Here is a 21844-nt window from a genome sequence, read left to right as displayed (position 1 = left end):
ACACCACCATGCTAGACTGGAACTCCTCCATGCTCTGCATGGTAGAACACTTTCTCATTAGCAAGAGAGCTTGTGCTGGTACAGAGAGGCCACATGGGCACCTTCTTTGCAAAGCTGGAGAGATTCATAGTCCCCACAATCCCTCCTTCCACCCCTGGACCTTCAAAGAGTTGATCCTTTTGATTTCCACATGCCTGTGCCAATACTAAGTTGTCTGAATAATAACAAGCATTTCCTGAGAGCCTTCCGTGTGCCAGCCGCTTTCCTAAACACTTAAGATTTTATTGTAATATGTCATCTTCAGAATACTCACCAGAGGCAGACACTGATGCTGCCCTCATCTGTGAAGTGAGGAAACTCAGATGGACACGAAGAGGGGAAGTAATGTACTCATGGTCACCGAGCCAGCTGGACAGAGTCCTGGAATTAAGTCTGAGCAGCCTGACTCCTCTAGATCCTGGGTGCACTCTCTGCTCCCACCCCATCTCTCACTCCCCAGCTTTGGAGTCTTGGAAAAGCCCAGAGAGTTACAATTCATCACTCAGGCTTACTCTTGTAACTAGAGTAGCGAGTCCTTATCTGGTGCATGGGTGACCCCAGACAATATGACATTGCAGGCCAGGGTAGTGCCCTTTATCCAGTCATTTCTGTGTCTTTTCCCTTCCTTCATTACTCCACTTCACCTGTAACCTGCTAATGAATCACTAGCTTTTGTACAGTGTTGTTCAGCATACAAAGTACCCTTACCTATCTCTAGTCATTTAATTTTATCCTCTCAATATCCTTATAATAGATATTACTACAATAGGTAGGCCTTGGGAATTCCCTGGTGGTCCAGTGATTAGGACTTGGCACTTTTTACTGCTGTGGTCCAGGTTGAATCCCTGGTCGGGGAACTAAGATCCTACCAGCTTCATGGCATGGCCATTAAAATAAAATAAATACAGGTAGGCATTATTACAGGTGAGGAAACAGACTCAGAGAGATGAAGTAGTTGTCCACGGTGGTAGAGACGGTGAGTGGCATGGCTAGAGCTAGAATCTGTGTTTTGGGCTTTAAGTCATCTCACACCTACCTCCTTCCTCCTATCAAAATGATCTACTCTCATCTCAGGTGAGCAAGAAGCAACTCATACACCAGATGATGATGAAGTTGAGCACATCTTAATTGCTGTTCTTCCAGTATGATAGTTGCCCTTTCAAGTCAGAGGTGAATGGGAGAAGTAATACCCTAAACCCCAAGGACTCCAGTGTGGACTGGGATTTCAGGCCTTGGGTCTGACAAGGATGGAAGAACCCAAACCACATGGGGACTGCCCATAGCACAGGCTAAGGTGTCCTCTTTGGAATTGTTTGCCCTGTTTCCCGGCAAACTCTTTACCAGATGCTGATGTGCCAGAACCAGGAAGTGGAGCTACTTATGTCATGGGCATGTGTGAACCAGCTGGTTCCAAACTCATATATGACACGGAAGTATTGGAATCTCTGATGACAACCCCAAATACAGAATCTAGAAAATTTCCAGAACAGTTCTGACTGATAGGTCCTTAACGTCCCCAAATCCCCTTAAGACCTTAAGGACCTTTGTACACCTCCATGGACACTTGGGCTAAATGTGAAGTCATGGTCCGTTATTGGACTGATTTTAGGGAGAGGTCTGCTGTTGGGCTGCCCCTGTCCCCAGGCTGTGCCTTTCAACCCGATCACTTCACCCCTGGAAGTGGAGGGTAGATTGTATCTGGAAGAGGCTGCCGTATTTTACTTCCAGCAACATATGGCCGCTTGGTCTCTAGTCCATATTCGTCAGGTGTCCTGAAGAGGGAACAGGAAGCATTCTAGTCTGATCAGTGTCCATCAGAACCTTAGCCCTGGGTTTTAAACTTCCTTGAAAGATCCAAGAATAATTCTCGAGTGAATATATTTGTGCTGCAGATTGTGGAGAACTTTGAACCAGATATGTTTTTAGTCTCTCTCTCCCCACCACTATCTCCTTGACCTCAAAGTCAGTCTTGGGCTGTATTTAATAGCAGCAGTGCTTTTTTTCTCTTTGTATTTGTAACTGTAATTCCCATCAGTTGGAAAAATTAAGAAATTTCTGAAACTTTAAAAGCCTGTTACCAGTCACTCATCTTACCCTACTCTGGAGAGAGCTGTCCTTTTCCTTTATCACTGACATTTAGCCACACACTGGCACCCTCCTCCCAGCTGGTATATTTAGTGCCATCCTTCTGTTCCAAGGAACTTGGTATTTTTTCCTCTTCACAATTCAGCTGGCAGGAAGCCGCAGTGCTCAAAAGTTTCCTTATATCGATAATTAAAGGGACAAGAGCCAGTTAGGATCACTACACCCAGAGTTTGACCTACTTCTTTTCTCACATCTGTTCACATAACACATGCAGAAAAGAACTCGGTTTTCCTGCCAGCAAGTCCAAACCTTTCCACTGGGCTCTGAAAGGCTTGGCTGGATACCTGGCTCCAGTGAAGGCTTCAAGAGCTGGAATCCTTGAGACGAAATGGAACACTCCATGAGGCTGCCTGCGTGTCCAGGCCCTTAAACGCCCTTGCCGCTTTGTAGCAGGGCCTGCGTCGATGGGAATGCCTGGCTTGGATCATCCAGTTCCCCAGCTTTTAGTGTTCAGCCTATCAAGCAGGGACCATTTGTCAGTTGCGTTTGCAGGCTGTGGCCCTTTATGGTGCTTCTTCACCCTAACTTCTCCCTTGGTGATTTAATTACTTAAATGGCACGTGTACCAATAAAAAAAACCACTGTCAGCCACATGGCATTCATCACACTCTGACTGTAAAAAGCCAACCGGATCAACAGGAGCACCTTTCAGAAGGGAGAATGATTCTGATTCTTAGCTTCCGAGTACCGCACTGACAAACTGGGGAGGATAATGATCCTTAAATCCTAAGGAATATTGTGTTATGGATGGGCTTAGAGTTTCCAAGTGGCATTTTTAATAGGTCTGTAAAGGTGTTTGGTCTACAAAGACACTGAGAGGAGGAGGAAGGGGAGAAAACACATCTGAAACCTTTTAACATTAACCTTGCATGAAACCATTTATTTGCTCAGTTTATTTTCTTTTTTATATGCATTTATGTAAGCAGGAACCAGGTTTATGGGAGGTAAGTGATTGTGGAAGCAGGTTGTGCTGGTTGGATGGACTAGCTGCTTTTTTGTGGGGGCTGGGGATCTAAAGATAAGTCTGTGAAAGAATGCAAGGGTGTGTTGACAGGAGCCCCTGACCATGTGTGTGTGTGTGTGTTTCCCTCCAGGCGGGGAGGAACAGGTGTTTGAGAATTCCCCAGTCCCAGATGAAAGGTCCGCCCTGTACTCCGGCGTGCACAAGAAGCCCTTTTTCTTTGATGCTTCTCCTGAGAAACCCCCAGAAGATGACTCAGACTCTCTCACCACTGCTCCATCGTCCAGTAGCCTGGACACCTGGGGTGCCGGCCGCAAATTGGTCAAAACCTTCAGCAAAGGAGAGAGCCGGGGCCTGATCAAGCCCCCCAAGAAGATGGGGACGTTCTTCTCGTACCCGGAAGATGACAAGGCCCAGAAGGTGTCCCGCTCCCTCACCGAGGGGGAGATGAAGAAGGGGCTTGGGTCCCTGAGCCACGGGGTAAGTACCGATGGTCTCTGCTTCTATGACAGCCACCGTCGGCGACACCACCTCCTGGCATCTCTGGAGGAGGTGCAGAGTGTCCGGAAGCAGATCCGCTTGAAGAAGACGGACACTAATCACTCATGTTCCAGAGCTTTCCTCTGCCAGCGCCCCTCCAGGAAGGGCGTCCACAGTGCCACCTGCGACCTGCAGCTGCTCCGGCAGAAACCCAAAGGGGGCGGGGGCTGCGGCGGCCCCGGCAGGAGGGCACGCGGGCGCCCCGCGGTCAGCGAGTTCAATGTCACCTACGTGGTGGAGCGCAGCCTGTACAGCCACCTGAACCTGACCCAGCTAGTGCGTCCTGCCTCGGACAGGACCCTGAGCAAGGCCGAGAAGCAGGACCTGAGGCGGTGCTTGCTGGAGGAGGAGGAGGAGGCCAAGAGGAAGTGGGCCGCCACGGTGGACCGCTGTACTAAGAGGGTTCTCTTGAGAATCCACCAGAAGTCCGTGAGTCACCCAGACGGTCCCAGGATGGCCTTGTCATTTCTGTGACGTTCAGTCAAGCATTATGGCCTCTCTTGCCGGGAGCCTGGCTCCTTCCCTCTCTTCTCCTGGTCCCTCGCTCCATCACCTCCATTCCTAACCCTACTTCTCTTAAAGGAATGGCTCCTCCCTTCTTTCTCATCTGCCCTCCTGCCAGCTGAAGCTGTTGGATTTTTAATGCAAGTCTCTCAGTCGTGTTCAACTCTTTGCGACCCCATGGACTGACCATACAGTCCATGGGATCATTCAGGCCAGAATCCCGGAGTGGGTGGCCGTTCTCTTCTCCAGGGGAATCTTCCCAACCCAGGGATCGAACTCTGGTCTCCCGCATTGCAGGCTGAGCCACCAGGGAAGCCTTAAAACTGAACATTGAAACTGATTCAGAGAAGGGCTCTCAGAGTACAGGGTGGGGTTTGGCCTTCTAGAAGTGGCTGCCATGAGTCCCAGCCATCCTGTCACTTGACCTCAAGAAGCTGATTCAAAACAGAAGGATGTTTTGCCCTACAAGGAGGTGTCTCTTCTCCAGTTAATTAGAACAATAAGAACTAGCTCACAGTAGATTGGCATCACCGTGCTCACCAATTTAAAAAACATTGTGAAATACATTTATGTCTGGGGGACAAAGGGAAAGTTCTCCAATCTAAAAGGAAAGAAAAATTAGGGCTCTTTTGTTTTACTTAAGTATATTTGATGTGCTTATCTTTCTAAACAAAAGGGCCTTCCACTGCCCCATAGATTCTTCTGTACCTAGCAAGGAATAAAGTACTGACTTTCAAATAAGAAAATGGTCTTCGATTTCACTACCGAATTGCTGAAATTTATTTTTAGGGCAAGACTTATGTTGAACTGGAGAATATAAATATTTCCCCATGGAAATTACCACTGAACTTTTAGTTTGCACAAGAGCCTATATAAAATGGCACAGGATGAGGCTGAACTGTGGGCTTGTGGCCCCTGGCGCTCTACTTAATCCACTTGGGGCTGCTGGCCTGTCCCCTTTCAAAGGTCTAAAGGAATAACTGTGTTGCTGCCCTCGTGGTGGCTTCTTCCAGAGTTCTTCACATTTGTAAGATGTACTTCCCAGGGTGGTTACTATAATCTAAATTCATTCAATCAAGTTCTGCTTTTGTGGTCAGCGCCATCCTTGTAGAATGCTTACATTTGTACCAGCCCTTAGGTCTTCCAAATATCCCCACGTGTTGACTTTCTCGCTAGGTCTTACTTTCCATTTTTTTTCACCTTCTTGTAAATCTTGCAACACTTTTAATGTTATCAGTAACAGCTTTTGCTCTGGTTCTTTGTCTTGGCAGCAGTTGTGGTTGGTTTTGTTTTTGTTGTAAAGTAATAGTTCTTTGTTACTATTTCTTGTTATCACCCCTTGAGTTCTGACCCACAGATCTTTTGGAAAATACTTGTGGCCGCCTAGTCTTGGTATAATTTGTTGTGTTGTGTTTTTTTTTTTACCTTCAGAGGTGTTCTACCTAGTTTACTTGCCTCTGTACCTTGACAGATCAGATCCACTTCTCTGTGAATTGATGGCTCACCCCTGTGAGTTTAAATCAGATAATATGGAGGAGTTTTGCAACTGACTTGAGTTGCTCGCTCATATATATCCTTTATATTATTTATATTGTTAATGATACAACTTCCTCAGAACCTTCTCTTTAGAAGTTGTATTTCTAAGATTTGTGCCATTGGTGGGCCCGTGATTAATTCTTCATTGACGTTGAGTATGGACACTTGGACAAGCTTGTTTTTGTGTACTGACTCCGCCACTTGTAAAGTGGCACTCTGTCACCTCTGTCCCCAGCATCAACCTGATACTGGGTATTTTTTTGAAATACTGTGAGCTTGAGGCAGTACTGGACAGTTCTGATACTTGCTGAAATACGTGTTCAGTGCTAAATTAGAAATTTGAACATACTGTTTCTTGTAGTTGTACAATCAAGAAAACAAAATTTAATTATTCAGAGAACATAGGGGAGTATTAGTGTTTTTGTTTTTCTGTTGTTTTTGGCCATGCTGTTTGACATATGGAGTCTTAGTTCCCCAACCCGGGATCAAACCCATGCCCCGTGTGGTAGAAGTGCAGGCTTTAACCCCTGTTGTTAAATATTTTAACAGAAGAGGTGTTTTCGTTTTTGTTTTTAAGAGGTTAAGATAAGTTCTTTGCTTGGTTCACTTAAGTCTTTTCCATTCTTCTTGTCATATCTCTCTTTCATTTTATTCAAAAGTATACTTTGCTTTACTCTTCAAGCTTAATCTTTTTGTCTTTCAAAATATGCCATATTTGCTTGATGAAACCTCAGGGAAATGACAATGCTTTGTACTCACTGGAAACGGTCATTTGTCTTGCTTTTTATTTGGTCATTCAATTTTGTTTGGGGGAACAGACATGCATGACATTTTGGAATTTTGTCCATGTAAAAAAAAATCCAACCTCCCCCCAAAACATGTTTTCAACTGCATGACCATTCCATTGACTGGCTCTCCTCATCCACAAGCATCTATCTAAAATTTTCTTGTAATTTCTGTACAGGAGATGTTTGAACTTGAAAAGCTTCATGTAAGCTTTATTTATGTAGACCACTGACGTCAAAGATTGGTTTACTTTCTGTTACTCTTCTGTTTTCTGTGTTGAAAGAGTGCTGCTTCAAGAACTACTTGATCTAATAGAAAAAGTTATAGATTAGTTCAAGCAGTGCTGTTAAATTTGGTTCATCCTTCATACACAAGAATCAGTTCCAAATATCTTAGCCTATCACTGGGAGAAGTTTTAGTTGGCAGTTAAGAAAACCAGTCCACTCCTTCCTCTGTACTTCTTATTTTAGGAAAAAATGCATGCAGCAGGCTTATGAAGACAGAAATAAGCTTCTAATTTATTGCAGTTATAGTTTCCACATAAATTCTTTGTCAGTTACTTCACGTGCATCAGAAATAACATGCTGGGCTTCAGTGGTGCAGTCAGCATTGGGAACAAAGCAGGGGGCACGGGCACATAAAATGATGAGGCATCTGGACGCCATACTGCGTCTGTGGAGCCCCGAGTCACAGGAAAGCGACTGGGATAAAATGACTGCCTCTGCAGAAATGAGAAAATGTATTTGGCACTATATGCTGGAAAGGGAAAGTTAAAGTTAAAAATCAGCCTTGAGAGATGGTCATGACATTGCTTGCAGATGAGGGGGTTTGGTGATGATTTTGTTTACAGAGGTATTGTGTCTTTTTATAGAATAGGTATAGGTCTGAGTAAGTTGTAAGGGAAATCACATTGTCCATTGATACTCATATAAAATGAAAGTAATGTCTATTGGAAGTCGTGTCTATGGTAGACTATTTAAAACGGCAGCCATAGCTTTGATGAAGGAGAACAGTTATGTGCTATCCTGGATGTTGGTTATCCTGAAATGCCTCCGTAGCACTTTCTTCTCCCGGCCTTTCTTTCTGTCATACCAGCTCTCGCTCACTTATGGGTCCATTCTTAGGATTGCTGTGGTTTTACAGTTGAAGATCCCAGAATATAAGGCTCAGAACTAAGCTCTAGTTCTTTACTCACGTATTTAGAATGTCGACTAAATCTCGACTTCAGTACAACAGTTGCCAGGACGAGCTACCGTATTCTCAGTGTGGTGTTGGTGGTCGATGGTTCAGTCATTCAGCCGTGTCCAATTCTTTGAGATCCTATGTACTGTAGCCCACCAGGCTCTTCTGTCCCTGGGATTCTCTAGACAAGAATACTGGAGGGAGTTGCCATTTCCTTCTCCAGGGGCTCTTCCCAAACCAGGGATTAAACCCATGTCTCCTGTATTGCAGGCAGATTCTTTACCACTGAGCCACTAGGGAGTGTCTGCTTTGTGCCAGACAGCATGCTAAAAGTCTCAAATATAGGATATAGACAGTATTTTACTAATGAAGAAACCAGAGCTCAGAGAGTTTAAGTATTTTACCTGTGCTCACACAGAAAGTTAAATGGTAGAACCGGGATTTGGATCTGTATCTTTGTGATTCCAAAACCCTAGGCATTTTCCTTCCTGGATGTTCCCACTTTCTCAGTTCAGTTAATATATACCTGAAAGTGAAAGTTGTTCAGTCGTGTCCAGCTCTTTGCAACCCCATGGACTATACAGTCCATGGAATACTCCAGGCCAGAATACTGGAGTGGGTAGCCTGTCCTTTCTCCAGCGAATCTTCCCGACCCAGGAATTGAACCCGGGTCTCCTACATTGCAGGCGGATTCTTTACCAACTGAGCTACCAGGGAAGCTGCAGAATATATACCTGAGGTGTATTTATTTTCAGTAAGCAATGTTTATAGGATACATTGTGCTTTTCTGTTCATTTCTTCCATTTAATAGCTGTTAATTGGAGTTCTCAGAGAAACAAGTAATACAAAACATTGGCACCCAAATATGTTATTCAGATTTTATTACCAATTGCTTTAGAAGATAATAGATTGTAACAAAAATTAGTATGCTTTGAGTTTCTCCTTTTTCTTAGATTTGGGGGTTGCAGGGGGTAGGGGTAGGGATGGGGACTCTTGTGCTGGAAAAGCAACAGAGAGTTCAAAGTTCTGGGAATATAGCAGCACTGAAGCATAAGCAGTTCCTTTCAGTTTGAAACCAACCAGAAGGAGAGTCAAGTTTTCATTCTTTATAACACCAATGGTTTTCCTATTGAAATTAATAGGAAAGGCAGTCACGGAATCAGTCTTTTTCTTTCTGGGCAAATGTGGTGTCTTTACTTCATACACTCTGAGGAAGGGGTCATAAGTGATTAAGTTGGGCAGTTAGATGGGAGAGTTATCAGCATTTTTGGCTAGGTCAGTAAAGCAATGCGTGAGTAATCCTCTGGGCCTGATTGGACTTTACTTGTAAACATAGCCTTTTCCTCCATCTGAGTGATTTAAAACTAAACAAAACAAGAGGCTGTTAGAAAGGCCTGCTTTCAGTGGACTTCAGAGCTGGGTTTCCAAGACTGCTTTGCGCACACGGGTTTTCTAAGACATGTTCCCTCGTTATTATTCCTGTGGCCAATATTAAGGGGAATAGAAGGGAAATTCTGTGGCTAAAAGACAGGGCATCTTGAGCAATTAACATATATTTGGTATTTTTGCATTGTGTATATATATATATATTTTTTTTTTTTAAACCAGTTGGTTTTTGCATGTGAAGGGGACTCTGAACCTGTGGTGCAGGCATAGTTCCAGCGGCCCGTGGAAGGGCAAAATGCGTGACGACGTCTCCTTATAACATGAACCGTGTGTTTTTTCCATCATTTCTCCTTTCTTACTCATCCTGTAATGCGTTTGTGGTCCAGTGACATTCTGCAAACGGGACGTGTGTTGGGTCAATGCACTGTTCGGCGACTTAAACATAACTGGATTATTTCTGCCCCCCCCTTCTTTCCACAGAGAACCTGCAGTTTTGGAGGATTTGACTTGACAAATCGTTCTCTGCACATTGGCAGTAATAATTCGGACCCAATGGTGAGTACACATCAGAAGGGAGGCAGAAGGTTTGGATTCAAGTGATGTGGTGGACTCAGTTTCACATTTAGTATTTTTGAGAATCGATACTAGGTAACCATCCTCCGGGGATCCTAAATCATGTTTGGAGAGAAGCCTTGCTTCACCATCTTAAAGACTCTTTTTGGTTTCATATGGAATGAAAGATGACCATCTCTCTCTTTGCAGGAACATCATTTCTTTAATGTCTTGGTTCCCAGGTTTCTTCAAATCACAAGTCCAGAGGAGTTTGGTTTCTGCAGTCTTAGTCGTTGGTGCTCCCATGCTTTCTGTTCACAACAGTTGCACGTGTATGTGACTGTTACACGTGGGTAGTGCCACAGGAGAGAGCCCTGTGATTTGGGTTCCAAGAGTGTGAGCCAGCATTTCTGAAAACCAGCCTTATCATAGGCCATGTGTGCAGCTCTGCACTAAGCTTAGGACCTCCTGATCTGGAGTGTCCTGAAATGAACCCAGTCCCCTTGGGGCCAAAGCAAACCAGACTCCTCTGAGCCAAGGTTACTGCCTTTTCAGACTTGTCTCTGAATCACAGTCTGGAGTCAGGCCCCCACTGTCGTGTACAGGTTTTCCTTCAACTTTACCTTCTGAGATTCCCAAGGATGTCGGTGTATTTTCCATACAGTTTTGTTTTCCCCTTGTGCATTTTATCGTGAAGCTGTGAAATCAGGATTCTGTGCTTTATATCCGTTATGATCATGTGTCAGCTAAAGCACCCATCTATGATATTTTTGTAGTGTGTGAGGATTTCGTGGGAGAATAAAATTATTTTATTTAGATATCAAATTTTATTGATTCATAAACCAATAATTTTATCTGGTCAATCTTTTAAAAAATAAAAGTATAATTTCTTTTTTCTTTCTTTCTCCAAGGGAAAGTCTCCCCCCGCCCCGCCCCCAATGTAAAATAGAATGAGAAGTGACTACAATCGAACTTGTTCAGGGAAAAATAAATTTATGCATGGTTAGGAGTTGACCACACAAAATGCTTCAGTGATATAAATCTGATCAGGTGATGGACTTCTAATGATTGAGTTTTGCCATTTTGTTCTTACCACTTTCTTGGGTGACTCAGTAGTGTTATCCTTTTTTTCTTCCCCATGCTGAGATTAAGTGAACACTGGTTCATCTAAATCATTCTTTATTGATGAAACACAGTCCCCTTGGGTATTTAAACTGGTGGGAAAAAATGCAATAGGAGAAGAATATATCATACTAAGTTTAAATAAAACTACTCATATTCCACTTTAAACAAATAAACATAAGCCAGTTAGTCAGTAGCTTTAATTTTTAATCATAAAGATAAATAACAGCACTGAGTTAACATAAGAAAAATGTGGAGATCCTGGAGCATGCCAACATTTTGCTGAGAGGTAGGACATTCATGGTTTGAATAATAAAACCTGTTTTGGGGCTTCATTTTCTGTGATTAAAGATACTTAATAAATTTTGTTTTGCAGGGTAAAGAAGGAGATTTTGTGTATAAAGAAGTAATCAAATCACCCACTGCCTCCCGAATCTCTCTTGGAAAAAAGGTGAAATCCGTGAAAGAGACAATGAGGAAGAGAATGTCTAAAAAATATAGCAGCTCTGTCTCTGAGCAGGTATGTGACAGTCAAGCAAATACCCTCTTGCTTCTTTCGCATAACAATAAAAGCTGGGGGTGGTCTGTCTTGAGATTTTTCAGTGGTGCTAAATACATTCATTGGCATTAAGCAGGCTCCAGGACCATGCCTAGTTTGTGTAGACAAACAGTGGATTCAGCAAATATTTATTAAGCACTTAGGGTCATGCGAGCACCAGGTTTGGTGCTGGGAATACAAATCAGGTCCTGTGTTCTATGTACAGATGAGCAAAAGAGACAGACATGTAAAGAAATGATTATTCTGTAGTAAAAATTAGCACTAAAATTTAGAAAACAAAGGAAGGATTTTATTTTCTAAAATATCCCTGCCTTCAAAATGGATGTCACCAGAATCAAACCTTAAAGAGACACTCAAATTTTCTTATGAAGCAGACTTTTCAAATAAATGTAGTGTAAGTTGTTCTTAGGAGCACATAGCAAGTCAGAGAAATAAACTGAGAAAGTGTTTCCTAGCTGCAGGACTTACATAATAATTGTGTTTCTGCAGGGGTGTGTGTGTTCACTAAATAGCCTTATCTGCAAACATTAAGATATCACAGAATTGACAACGCCTCCTCCCCCAGTTCTATAATTTCATCACTAGGAATATGACCTTCTTTTTATGGGTGGAAGGAATAAAGACACTTGGAAAGCTGGGCCTGAGATAATTCTGACCATTAAAATTTCAAAACACTCTCCTCTGACACCTTTATAGTGTTCTTTCTGTAGTCTGCTGAAGTCATCCTGTGTGAGCTGGTTGTCTAACTTGAAATACGTGGGTAATGCCGCTTTAGCTACAAAATGAAACAGACATTTTTGCTCAGCTGCTGCCCTCTAGTGGACACGGTGAGCTAAATTCCGTGTCTGAATCACTCAGCACCAGCTAGCCCAGCCTCCTGCCCTGTTATTCAAACAAAGCCTGTGCGTCTTCTGTTTATTATAGTGGTTCTCATGGGGTGCTGAGGGTGGGGGCGGTGATTTTGCTCCCCCACCAACCCCAGGGCATCGGCTGGGGACATTTTTGATACTTGCAATGGGTTAGGGTGGAGTGGTGTTGAGGATGCATCTTACAAGGCACAGGACAGGCCTCTGCAACAAAGAATTAACCATGCAAAATACCGAGAGTGCCCAGGTTGAGACATGAGACACTGGGGCTTGTTATACCTACAGGGGATGTCTGGCTTCCTCCGGACTCCCTGAATGTTACCCTTATTCTTTTCCTTTCTTGAATCTATGGATGTGGGAGTGATGGAAAGTCTATATTTCTACCCAGCAATGGGGCAGACTGCACATGCTTCTACGAGACAGACTACATGCCAATGAAAGCATGAATTTAAAGCACTTATTATTTAGTTGATTTTTTTCCCCCAGATTGAACTATCTACTAAAAGCTCTTGTAAACATATTCCTGGGTTTTTTTTTTTTTGTTTGTTTTTTTTTTGCTTTGTGGATCATTAGCATATAGCTTTCATGTCATTTTGAGCATTTCTCTGTAATTTTACTGCTATATAGATGCCTTGTATTTTTATTTTCCTGTTTATTTAGAACAGTCATTTCACAAAAGCAAAAAAAGAAGGAATCATTATAGTGCTTTTTAGAGAAAGGAAATTAACATTGTAAGGCTTAAAAAAAATCTTTTTACTAAATATATCAACTCTTCTGGTAAGGATTTTTGTCTGCTCTGTTCCTGCTATATGCCCAGCATCTGAAATAGTACCTGTGGTATGCAATAAATGTGATGAATGAATTAATAATTTTTAAGAGCCTTATGAACATACACTATCAGAGATGTATATTTCATATTGGTGTTTTTCAAAATGTGAGATTTTTTTCCAGAAGAATTTTTAGAAGATTTTAATTGGATAGGTGGTTTATTTTATGATTCAGAAAAGAGGAATGAAAACCAACCTCCTCAGGAATTCATCCTTTCCAGCTTCAGTAACTTCCTAATAATGCGCCTCTCTTTATGTTGTTGCTAAGGTTGTTTGCTCTCTTTTCTTAAATGGAAAGCAGAAGTGTGTTTTGGATCAGAAGCTGCCCTTTTGATTGTCCTTAAAAGTTTGCAGGGCCCCACAGAATCTCTCAGAGCCCTTCTGATGATTCGGCACTATGCAAATAACAGGTTTCGTTTAGCTGGTTTTGTGCTCACGTGGCTGTGTAGTATGACAGAGACTGTTCTGTTTGGGCAAGTAAACCATTCTGACTGCAGACTTTTAAAAATGTGATAGTGTCTGTCTATATAGCACTTCAAATCAAATGAGCATGTGACACGTGCAGATGAGGGCCTGCCAAATTAATGGATACCGAGCCACCCCAAAAGCGAGACGTTCTGCTCAGTCACTGCTCTCACCATTCGGATCTAAAAGAGGCTTGACGGCTTTTTACTAACAACAAACTAGAAGAAGTCAATGAAGCTAAACTCGTAGGGTGACTTACGGAAACTGTATTTTAGACAGAAAAATGGTATGTTTGAGGTACGGTTGACCTTTGAACAACACAGGTTTGAACTGCACAGGTCGGCTCATGGGTGGCTTTTTTTCAGTAGTAAACTCTACAGCACTATACAACGTACTGCTGCTGCCTCTGATGCTGCTAAGATGCTTCAGTCATGTCCGACTCTGGTCGTCTGAATCCACAAATACGGAATGACAGATAAAGAGAGCCGACTGCAAGTTGGGTCGGCACCCCTAACCCCTGTGTTGTTCAAGGGTCAACTGTGTATCTGGGTCCTAAGTGGGTATTTTATTAGCCAATTTCAATAATTTGTGTAAATAGAAATATAAAAATCTGATCTCTATTTTAAAAAACAAAAACAAGGAATACACTTTTTTTTTTAATGTAGAAATTTCCCTTCAAATAGATAAAATATTTTCTGATAGTACTTCTGGATACTATATCACTGCTGCTGCTGCTAAGTCGCTTCAGTCGTGTCTGACTCTGTGCGACCCCAGAGACGGCAGCCCACCAGGCTCCCCTGTCCCTGGGATTTTCCAGGCAAGAACACGAGTGGGTTGCCATTTCCTTCTCCAATGCATGAAACTGAAAAGTGAAAGTGAAGTCGCTCAGTCGTGTCCGACTCCTAGCGACCCCATGGACTGCAGCCCACCAGGCTCCTCCATCCATGGGATTTTCCAGGCAAGAGTACTGGAGTGGGGTGCCATTGCCTTCTCCCACTACATCACTAGTGGATTGTATTTGATCTACATTTGAGGTCCAGCTTTGTGGCCCAGATGGTAAAAAATATGCCTGCAATGTGGGAGACCCAGGTTCGATCCCTGGGTCGAGAAGATTCCTCTAGAGAAGGGAATGGCTACCCACTCCAGTATTCTTGCCTGGAGAATTCCATGGCCAGAGGAGCCTGGTGGGCTGCAATACATGGGGTTGCAAAGAGTTGGACATGACTGCGCTGCTAACACTTTATTACTGAACTAGGGAGTATGTAAAGAGTCTCTAAGCCTTTAACGAAATGTTTTGTCTCCAAGGTAGAGATCTTTTTTTCAAGAACATCTATTAGAGCATGAAAAACACTTTTTGAGTGCTTAATTAATAGTTACGTGAGCAACAACTTGAAGATGAAGCAGGATATAGATTAAAATGAAGGTGTATTTTGGGTAAAGCATCAGACATGAGTATAAAGATGAATTCGATTGATTTCATTGCTAGGCAGCTGTGTATTACAAAAAGATACACATCCCCTCTGACAAAATGTAATTTTGTCAAAACTCATTTCAGGATTCAGGCCTTGATGGAATGCCGGGCTCGCCTCCGTCCTCTCAGCCTGACAGTGAACACATGGACAAGCCCAAGCTCAAAGCCGGAGGTTCTGTGGAGAGTCTGCGGAGTTCTCTGAGCGGTCAAAGCTCGATGAGTGAGTCCAGTTTGCAATCATAGATGATTTCCTTGGCGTCTAAGTCAGACTTTTGCTGAGTGTCAGGTTCAGGCAATTTAAAGATAAAGAAGACCGAGTTCTTACCCTTAGGGTGCTGTTACGGAGACAGACCTGAAAAATACCTGGCCCTAGAGTCCTATTTGTTCAGTAGCCGATGTCTAGCAGTAGCATAAACAAGAGGGTAATGATTTTGGTCGGAGGGGAGAGAGAGGAAAGCACATTAGCGGAAGATATGGAGACTGAAGGGAGGAAGTCAAGGGGAAACGCTGATGACAGTGACCAGCAGAATAAAGGGGCTGACCCGGGTTCTGCAGCGCACACGCTGCTTTCCTGACCTCTGGGCGCATCCTCCATCTGCAGTACCAACCAGCGATCTTCTGACCACTTTTTTGTCTTAAGAGATTTTGATAGAAGTTTCTGATCAGTGCATTGCCCTCTGCCATGTTCTTTGTCATGGTGAATCCAATTCCTTTATTAGCATGTTAGTGGGGGGTTAGTAAAAGAGAAGACAAATGCTTCTCTCCAATTGGCAATCTTTAATCAAAAAAATGTTTTAGTGCAGAATTCAACACAATAACGTGACATTATTTTCCCCTGATGCATTTGGTGTAGTGGGACGTCCCAATAATTCTCTTCTGGTTTTACAAAGAAAGCTAATGTCTTCTTAACTTTTATGAATACAAAATGTTGATGAAAACTTTATTAGTAATCTTAGTTTTCGTCAACTAAGAACCGGGGGTTGGGGGGGAGATGAAAGGAGAATGACAAATGTCCCTAAAACACACACTGTTGAACCACTCCTAACCCAATGGTGGTGTTGGCTGAGCACTGTGGGGGAAGAGACCCAAGTTTAAACCCACTACTTAAAAAGCATTTGGCTTTGGGCAAGTTACTTGACCTCTTTGAGCTTCCTCATCTGTAAAATGGGGTAAAGACAGTATACCTGACAAACGGGAGGTTATAAAGGTTAAGGCTGGTGTCTCCTATCAGAGAGTTTCCATGTCACCTGGCTTCCCTGGTCATAAAGATAACTTGCTGGAGTCCCTTGTCCAATTAGGGGCTTGATTAGGGAGAACACTCAGAAAACTCAGATCGTCCCCTGGCCTCTGCTCAGGTCAGGCTCATGACTGCTTTCCTCTGGCCCTTACCTTCCTAGTCTGTGATAGCTTCAGAGTCGCCAGCTTTGCTGTGCAGGGAATTTGCGTTGACCCAAGTTCTGCGTGTGTTCCCTACAGGTGGTCAGACCGTGAGCACCACCGATTCCTCAACCAGCAATAGGGAGAGTGTCAAGTCGGAAGATGGTGATGACGAGGAGCCCCCGTACCGGGGCCCGTTCTGTGGGCGCGCCAGGGTGCACACCGACTTCACGCCCAGCCCTTACGACACAGACTCGCTCAAGCTCAAGGTGTGTTTACTTGACCTCAGAGCAGTCACCCCGGGTGCCCTGTGGCTTTAGGACCCGTTCTCTTCTCCTTTGTGTTGAATGCTGAGCTCTTGTGGTGCAGACTGGCCAACGCATCTGCTCCTTTGATACATTGGTCTCTTCTGCAGTGAAAAACCAGAGAACCAGCCCGCCTTTGGGGATAGAGGCGGGTCTTGTGTTAATTCTGTCTTATCACCACGCTGGCCCTGTCATCTGACCCCAGCTTCCCTCTAGAATTCCCACTGCCCTTCACCTTCCAGGCTCAGTGCTTTTGCCAACTGAAAGGACATGACTGACTTCGCTGATGTGATCAGTGACGTCCTTATGGAGCAGATGGGATTTCACAAAATGTATGAAGCAAGTATAGAGCAGGGGTTACTACTGACCTCTGATTGGTGGGAATTTTTTCTCCAAGAAGTAGGAGCTCTCTGGGTGAGGGCAAGGCCTTCAGAGAGCCAGGTGCCCACCCAGCCGTGAGCCCTGGTGGACACCTTGAGCCACCATCCTCTGGGGCAGGAAGGTGGAGGGGATGGGATCTCGGGCCTCAGTGGGATCCTGCACAATCAGGAGTTCTCTCTGTGGTCTCTGCCATACTCCCAATCATATCAGGTGACTCGTGGAGCCCAGATTCTAATCTTCATAGCATCTTCACATCACATGATTGACACTTCTGATGGATTGATGATTCATGCTTGGAAATGTACCTAATGGAAAGATCCTTCTTCCCTGGGCCACAGAAAGGAGACATCATTGATATAATCAGCAAACCCCCCATGGGCACCTGGATGGGCCTGCTGAACAACAAGGTGGGCACGTTCAAATTCATCTACGTGGACGTGCTCAACGAGGAAGAGGAGAAGCCCAAGCGTGCCACCAGGAGGAGGAGGAAAGGGAGACCCCCTCAGCCGAAGTCAGTGGAGGACCTCCTGGATCGGATCAACCTCAAAGTCAGTTCCGTCCTGTTCTGGCCCCACCGGACCCCACGTTACCTTCTCCTAAACTAAGCAAGCAAGGGCACTTTCAGGGAAGGGTGGGGTGATCTGTGTCGTCCAAGAAGAATGACCCATGGCTATGATGAGTACCATTATCCTATAGAATTAGTATTATCAGCACCGTAACACTATCCTTTACCTCCCTTGAGGGTGATAGAGAAAACTCTGGGTTGAAATTTCCTCCTAGTCCAAAGAGCAACTTTCAAAGAGCTGTGAGCTTCAAGCCACTACCAGGAAAGGCAGTAAGCACAGGCTCCTGGCATCCCGATTGGCCTCTCAGAGGTCTAGAGGATTCTCCCTGCCCCCACCACCACCACCACCTTTACCCCCAGCATCTAGTAAGGTGGGTCTACATGGTATGACCTGTTTCCTCCTTGCAAAGCTATCTTGCTCCTGGGGAAGTCACAGGTCTCTCTGAGCTGGGCTCCAGATGAAAGAAGTGTCTCCTCCACCACACGCTGGGTGGCATTGCAGGCATCAGCTCACAGCCAGGGCACAATGAAAATGCAGGCCAGTGGAGTCCACCTCAGCTTTCAGTGTATACTTTCTTAACCCATGGTTAGTGAAGTGCCCCGCTTGCCCACTGAGCTGTAGAACTGGGGGGTACAGACTGTTAGAAAGATACTTATTAATTTTTGAATTCGCATAAAAGTGGCTATGGAAAAAGAGTTTAGGGGTTTGAGACTGGTTGTTGGTCGTGGACCATGTGGCTGAGCTGTCTCTTCTGTCTTATTTCCCTCCCAGGAGCACATGCCCACTTTCCTGTTCAATGGCTATGAAGATCTGGACACCTTTAAGCTCCTAGAGGAGGAGGACTTGGACGAGTTAAATATCAGGGACCCAGAGCACAGAGCTGTTCTCTTGACAGCAGTGGAACTGTTACAGGAATATGACAGTGAGTCCCTCACAGCCCAGATGTGTTCAGTGGGATCCATCTCATTCTCAGGTCACCAGGAGGCATCCCATAAGCTGCTAATATGTGCTTATGTCCCCAGCGTCCCTCATTTGATCTTGCTCTTTCCAAAATGTGAACGTGTTGGTCACTGAGTCGTGTCCAGCTCTTTGTGACCCCATAGACTGTAGCCCGCCAGGCTCCTCTGTCTGTGGAATGTTCCAGGCAAGAATACTGGAGTGGGTTGCCATTTTCTTCTCCAGGGGATCTTCCTGACCCAGGGATCGAACCCAGGGTCTCCTGCATTGCAGGCTGATTCCTTATCTGATCCACCAGGGAAGCCCTACTCTTTCCAAAGCCAAGGTCAATTTTGTATTATGTCAAACAGCACAGAGACATAGATTCCCAATGCCAAGGCAGGAGCAAAAGAAAATCTTACTACCCTGTACCTTTTCACTGAATATTGAATTGTATTTTTCTTTCTTTATTTGGACTTTTTTTTTTTTTTTTTTTTCTTAAGACACATAGTTCATGCCACCTTGGGGGCTGGTGGAATATACAGCCTTTAGGAGGTCATTAAAATACCCAGGTGCAAAAGTGACTGACAAACTTGGGGTATCCTGTCCTGCCAAGGGTTAATTACTTCTCAAAGCACATGAGGAGTTGGAGTTGTTTTCTGATTGAATGAGTTAGTTAATGAATAAATGAAATTCATCAGCTTGCGTTAAAGAAGCAGGGAATCATCTCGAGTGAATATGTAGAGCAGAGAATTCCATATTGCGATTTCTCTGCCAAAATGATAGCTCATTTTTACAGTCCATGAACAGAATTCAGTGAGCTCACAGCTTTTATGTAGTCTATTTGAATACACTGTATCCTTTGCTCCATTAACCCAGTCTTATCTTGCTCTTTATTCTTCAGTCTGACATCAAAAATATTCCTGAGATTATTCATCATGAAGGGGGAAGCATCCTTTCCAGTGATTGAATTCAAATGTATTTTCTTTCGTGTGCTCTGCTTCAGGGATATCAGTAGCTAATAGCATTTCCATTGCTAAAAGACACACCAAACCCATGGTTAATGGTGGAAAAAAAATGGTGCATTACCGAATGTACCAGACTCAAGAGACACAGAAGTGTCTCAGTGCAGTTAAATTCACTTCTGATTAATAGGTTGTTCCTCTAAATTAACTGATGACACACCATCAGATAGGTGTCTGAACCCTAGATAAACACACTGCCTTCGGGGATAGATTTGGAGGGAACTGTGTTCCGTAGTTAATATCAATTTATAACCGGGTCTCTTTAGGATTGGAGTTTCCTGGGAGACACCATGGGTGAGGGGTTGCCCCGTGACCAGGTTGTGTCAGAGCCTGGCCCAGTGCCTGGGAGGCTGACCAGCTATATTAATATCAATTAATGTTGAATTATCTAGTCTCCTGGACCACATCTGCTCTATAAAATAGTTCATTTGCTCTTCCTCAGCCACTGAGAACAGCTGGTTGATAAACCCCATCCGTTATGTTTCCTCTAGCATTCAAACATAGAAGGAGCAAAGCTGAATTCTGAGTATATAAGGCAGGGTCTGTCTCAAGGGCTGGGGCTCCTTGTTCTTCCTGGGATCATGTCCTGAGATCCGCCCCAGAGATATTTTATAGGTAAGGGGATCTTTGCCTGTCATGATGCCCACCCAGCAGTCTAAGGAAGTCTCACTGCTTCTTTATAAATCGCATTTTGAATCTGTGCTGTGCCACTGTTTAGAACATCCTTTATATATAATGTGATACTTCTTTTTAGTGGTTCTAAAAGGTGTTAGAGGACTCGAGGGTGCCAGTGAGCACCAAGAGCCTGGATCCAGGATTATCCTAGGATGAGAAGATTCTACACTCAGCAATTCTAAATTCATTGTGCTTTAGAAGTACACTAAGTAACTGATAACTTAGAGGAACACATCAGTTTCTGTCAGAGTTGACAGATCCAGGGATCTGCTGAGATCTGAGATGTCTCACTCATCTTCCATCTCAGCTCCCACAGAAGCAAGACACACACCTGCCTCATTGCTTGGCAGTCAGGCGGGTCCAGCTTCTCTCACTGCATCTGTGCATGGGGAATGCCAGCCTTCCTACAGGGTTCCTCCATTCAGGAAAGACTCTCATTGTGCCAGAGCAATTCCTTCCACTGATCCCAAACCCATTCTCCTCCATCTGCCAAATGAAAGCTGTCTTTTAAGAAAATCATTTTCACAAGAATTGTAATCAGGAATTATGTCAAATAGGCGAGGAAGTAGAGAGAAAAAACAAATCCACATATCCACTTCCTAAATCCAACTAAAGTTAACATTTTGTTGTACTTCAATCCTTACTTTTTAAAGACATAAATTTGCAAGCCTGTTGGAAGGCCTGCTATCCAACAATCCATTTTTTCCCAAGAGAACTACTCTCCAGAAAAATGGCACATGTCCTCAGGGCAGAAGTACCTTTTGATGTTTGGATGTCTCATCAAGGTCTTAGCATGCTTTTCCTTCCTCTGTGTGTGTGTGTGTGTGTGTGTGTGTGTGTGTGTGATGAGATGGAGGAAAGATTTAGTCCAAATTCAAGTCATATCCAAATGAAGCTTTAGCCCCAAGCCCAGTGCTTCATTCTCACTTGACTGTGAGAATGTTCATGGATCTAGCTCACATTTTTCTTCCTTTGTGCCTTGGCATTAATGTTAGTGAGCGTGGGAGAGGAAAAGACTTTGATTTACAGTCCATCTAAGAGATACCCCGCCCCTTCACTCTCCCTAAGGAAGGACAACCTGCCTGGGAAACACTGGCTTTTAGTTTTAGGGAATTTTGCTAAATTTGATAGTGGGATTCCTGCAAGTAGCTGCTGATTATATCCTTCAGGAAGAAAGTGGCTCTGTCTCCTTGAGAAAGAAGAAGGTGGCTCTGTCTCCTTGACATGTTTTCAGGCACTGCAAAGGACCCCTTTACTCCCCATAATAACTTCAGGTTATTATGCCGCTGTGTGGTAGGCTGGCATCCCCAAAGTTTCAGGCACAGTCCTCATTTTCCTGCAGTGATGGGGACAACTTTTCTGTTTTATTCCCATCGGTCAGCACTTTGGAATCTGTTTTGGCCGCTGCAATGCACTGACCTATCTCACCAGGGACAAACTGCATTGATTCCTCTTCCTGGGTTGTAACTGATAGCTCAAAGCCCTCATTTTACAAGTATCATTTTCCTAAATAACATACTAGGCTAGAACCGAGGCTATTCCAAATCCGCAGACTCTTCCATACAATGAGGACACCACGCTAGAATGTTCCACTTTCAGTGTGGAGGAGGAGAAAGGGTTTGCTCTTGTGCTACCAAT

The 21844-nt window shown here is 44.0% G+C and overlaps 1 protein-coding gene across 5 annotated transcripts in view; it reads left to right on the top strand.

Annotated features, from left to right (window-relative positions):
- SASH1 (SAM and SH3 domain containing 1) overlaps window positions 1–21844 on the top strand; it is a 259869-nt gene that overhangs the window by 224554 nt on the left and 13471 nt on the right. For all 5 annotated transcript variants that reach the window (XM_044924121.2, XM_006080289.4, XM_006080290.4 and 2 more), the window contains 7 exons: window positions 3279–3625; window positions 9560–9634; window positions 11130–11273; window positions 15026–15161; window positions 16418–16587; window positions 17343–17552; window positions 18342–18492. In XM_044924121.2, coding sequence (XP_044780056.2) covers window positions 3279–3625; window positions 9560–9634; window positions 11130–11273; window positions 15026–15161; window positions 16418–16587; window positions 17343–17552; window positions 18342–18492 — 1233 coding nt within the window. The remainder of the gene's footprint in view (window positions 1–3278; window positions 3626–9559; window positions 9635–11129; window positions 11274–15025; window positions 15162–16417; window positions 16588–17342; window positions 17553–18341; window positions 18493–21844) is intronic.

The sequence above is a fragment of the Bubalus bubalis genome, chromosome 10 (assembly GCF_019923935.1).
Source record: "Bubalus bubalis isolate 160015118507 breed Murrah chromosome 10, NDDB_SH_1, whole genome shotgun sequence".
NCBI lineage: Eukaryota > Metazoa > Chordata > Mammalia > Artiodactyla > Bovidae > Bubalus > Bubalus bubalis.
Note: the sequence above shows the minus strand (reverse complement) of the source record. Positions and strands in the feature narration are given on the sequence as shown.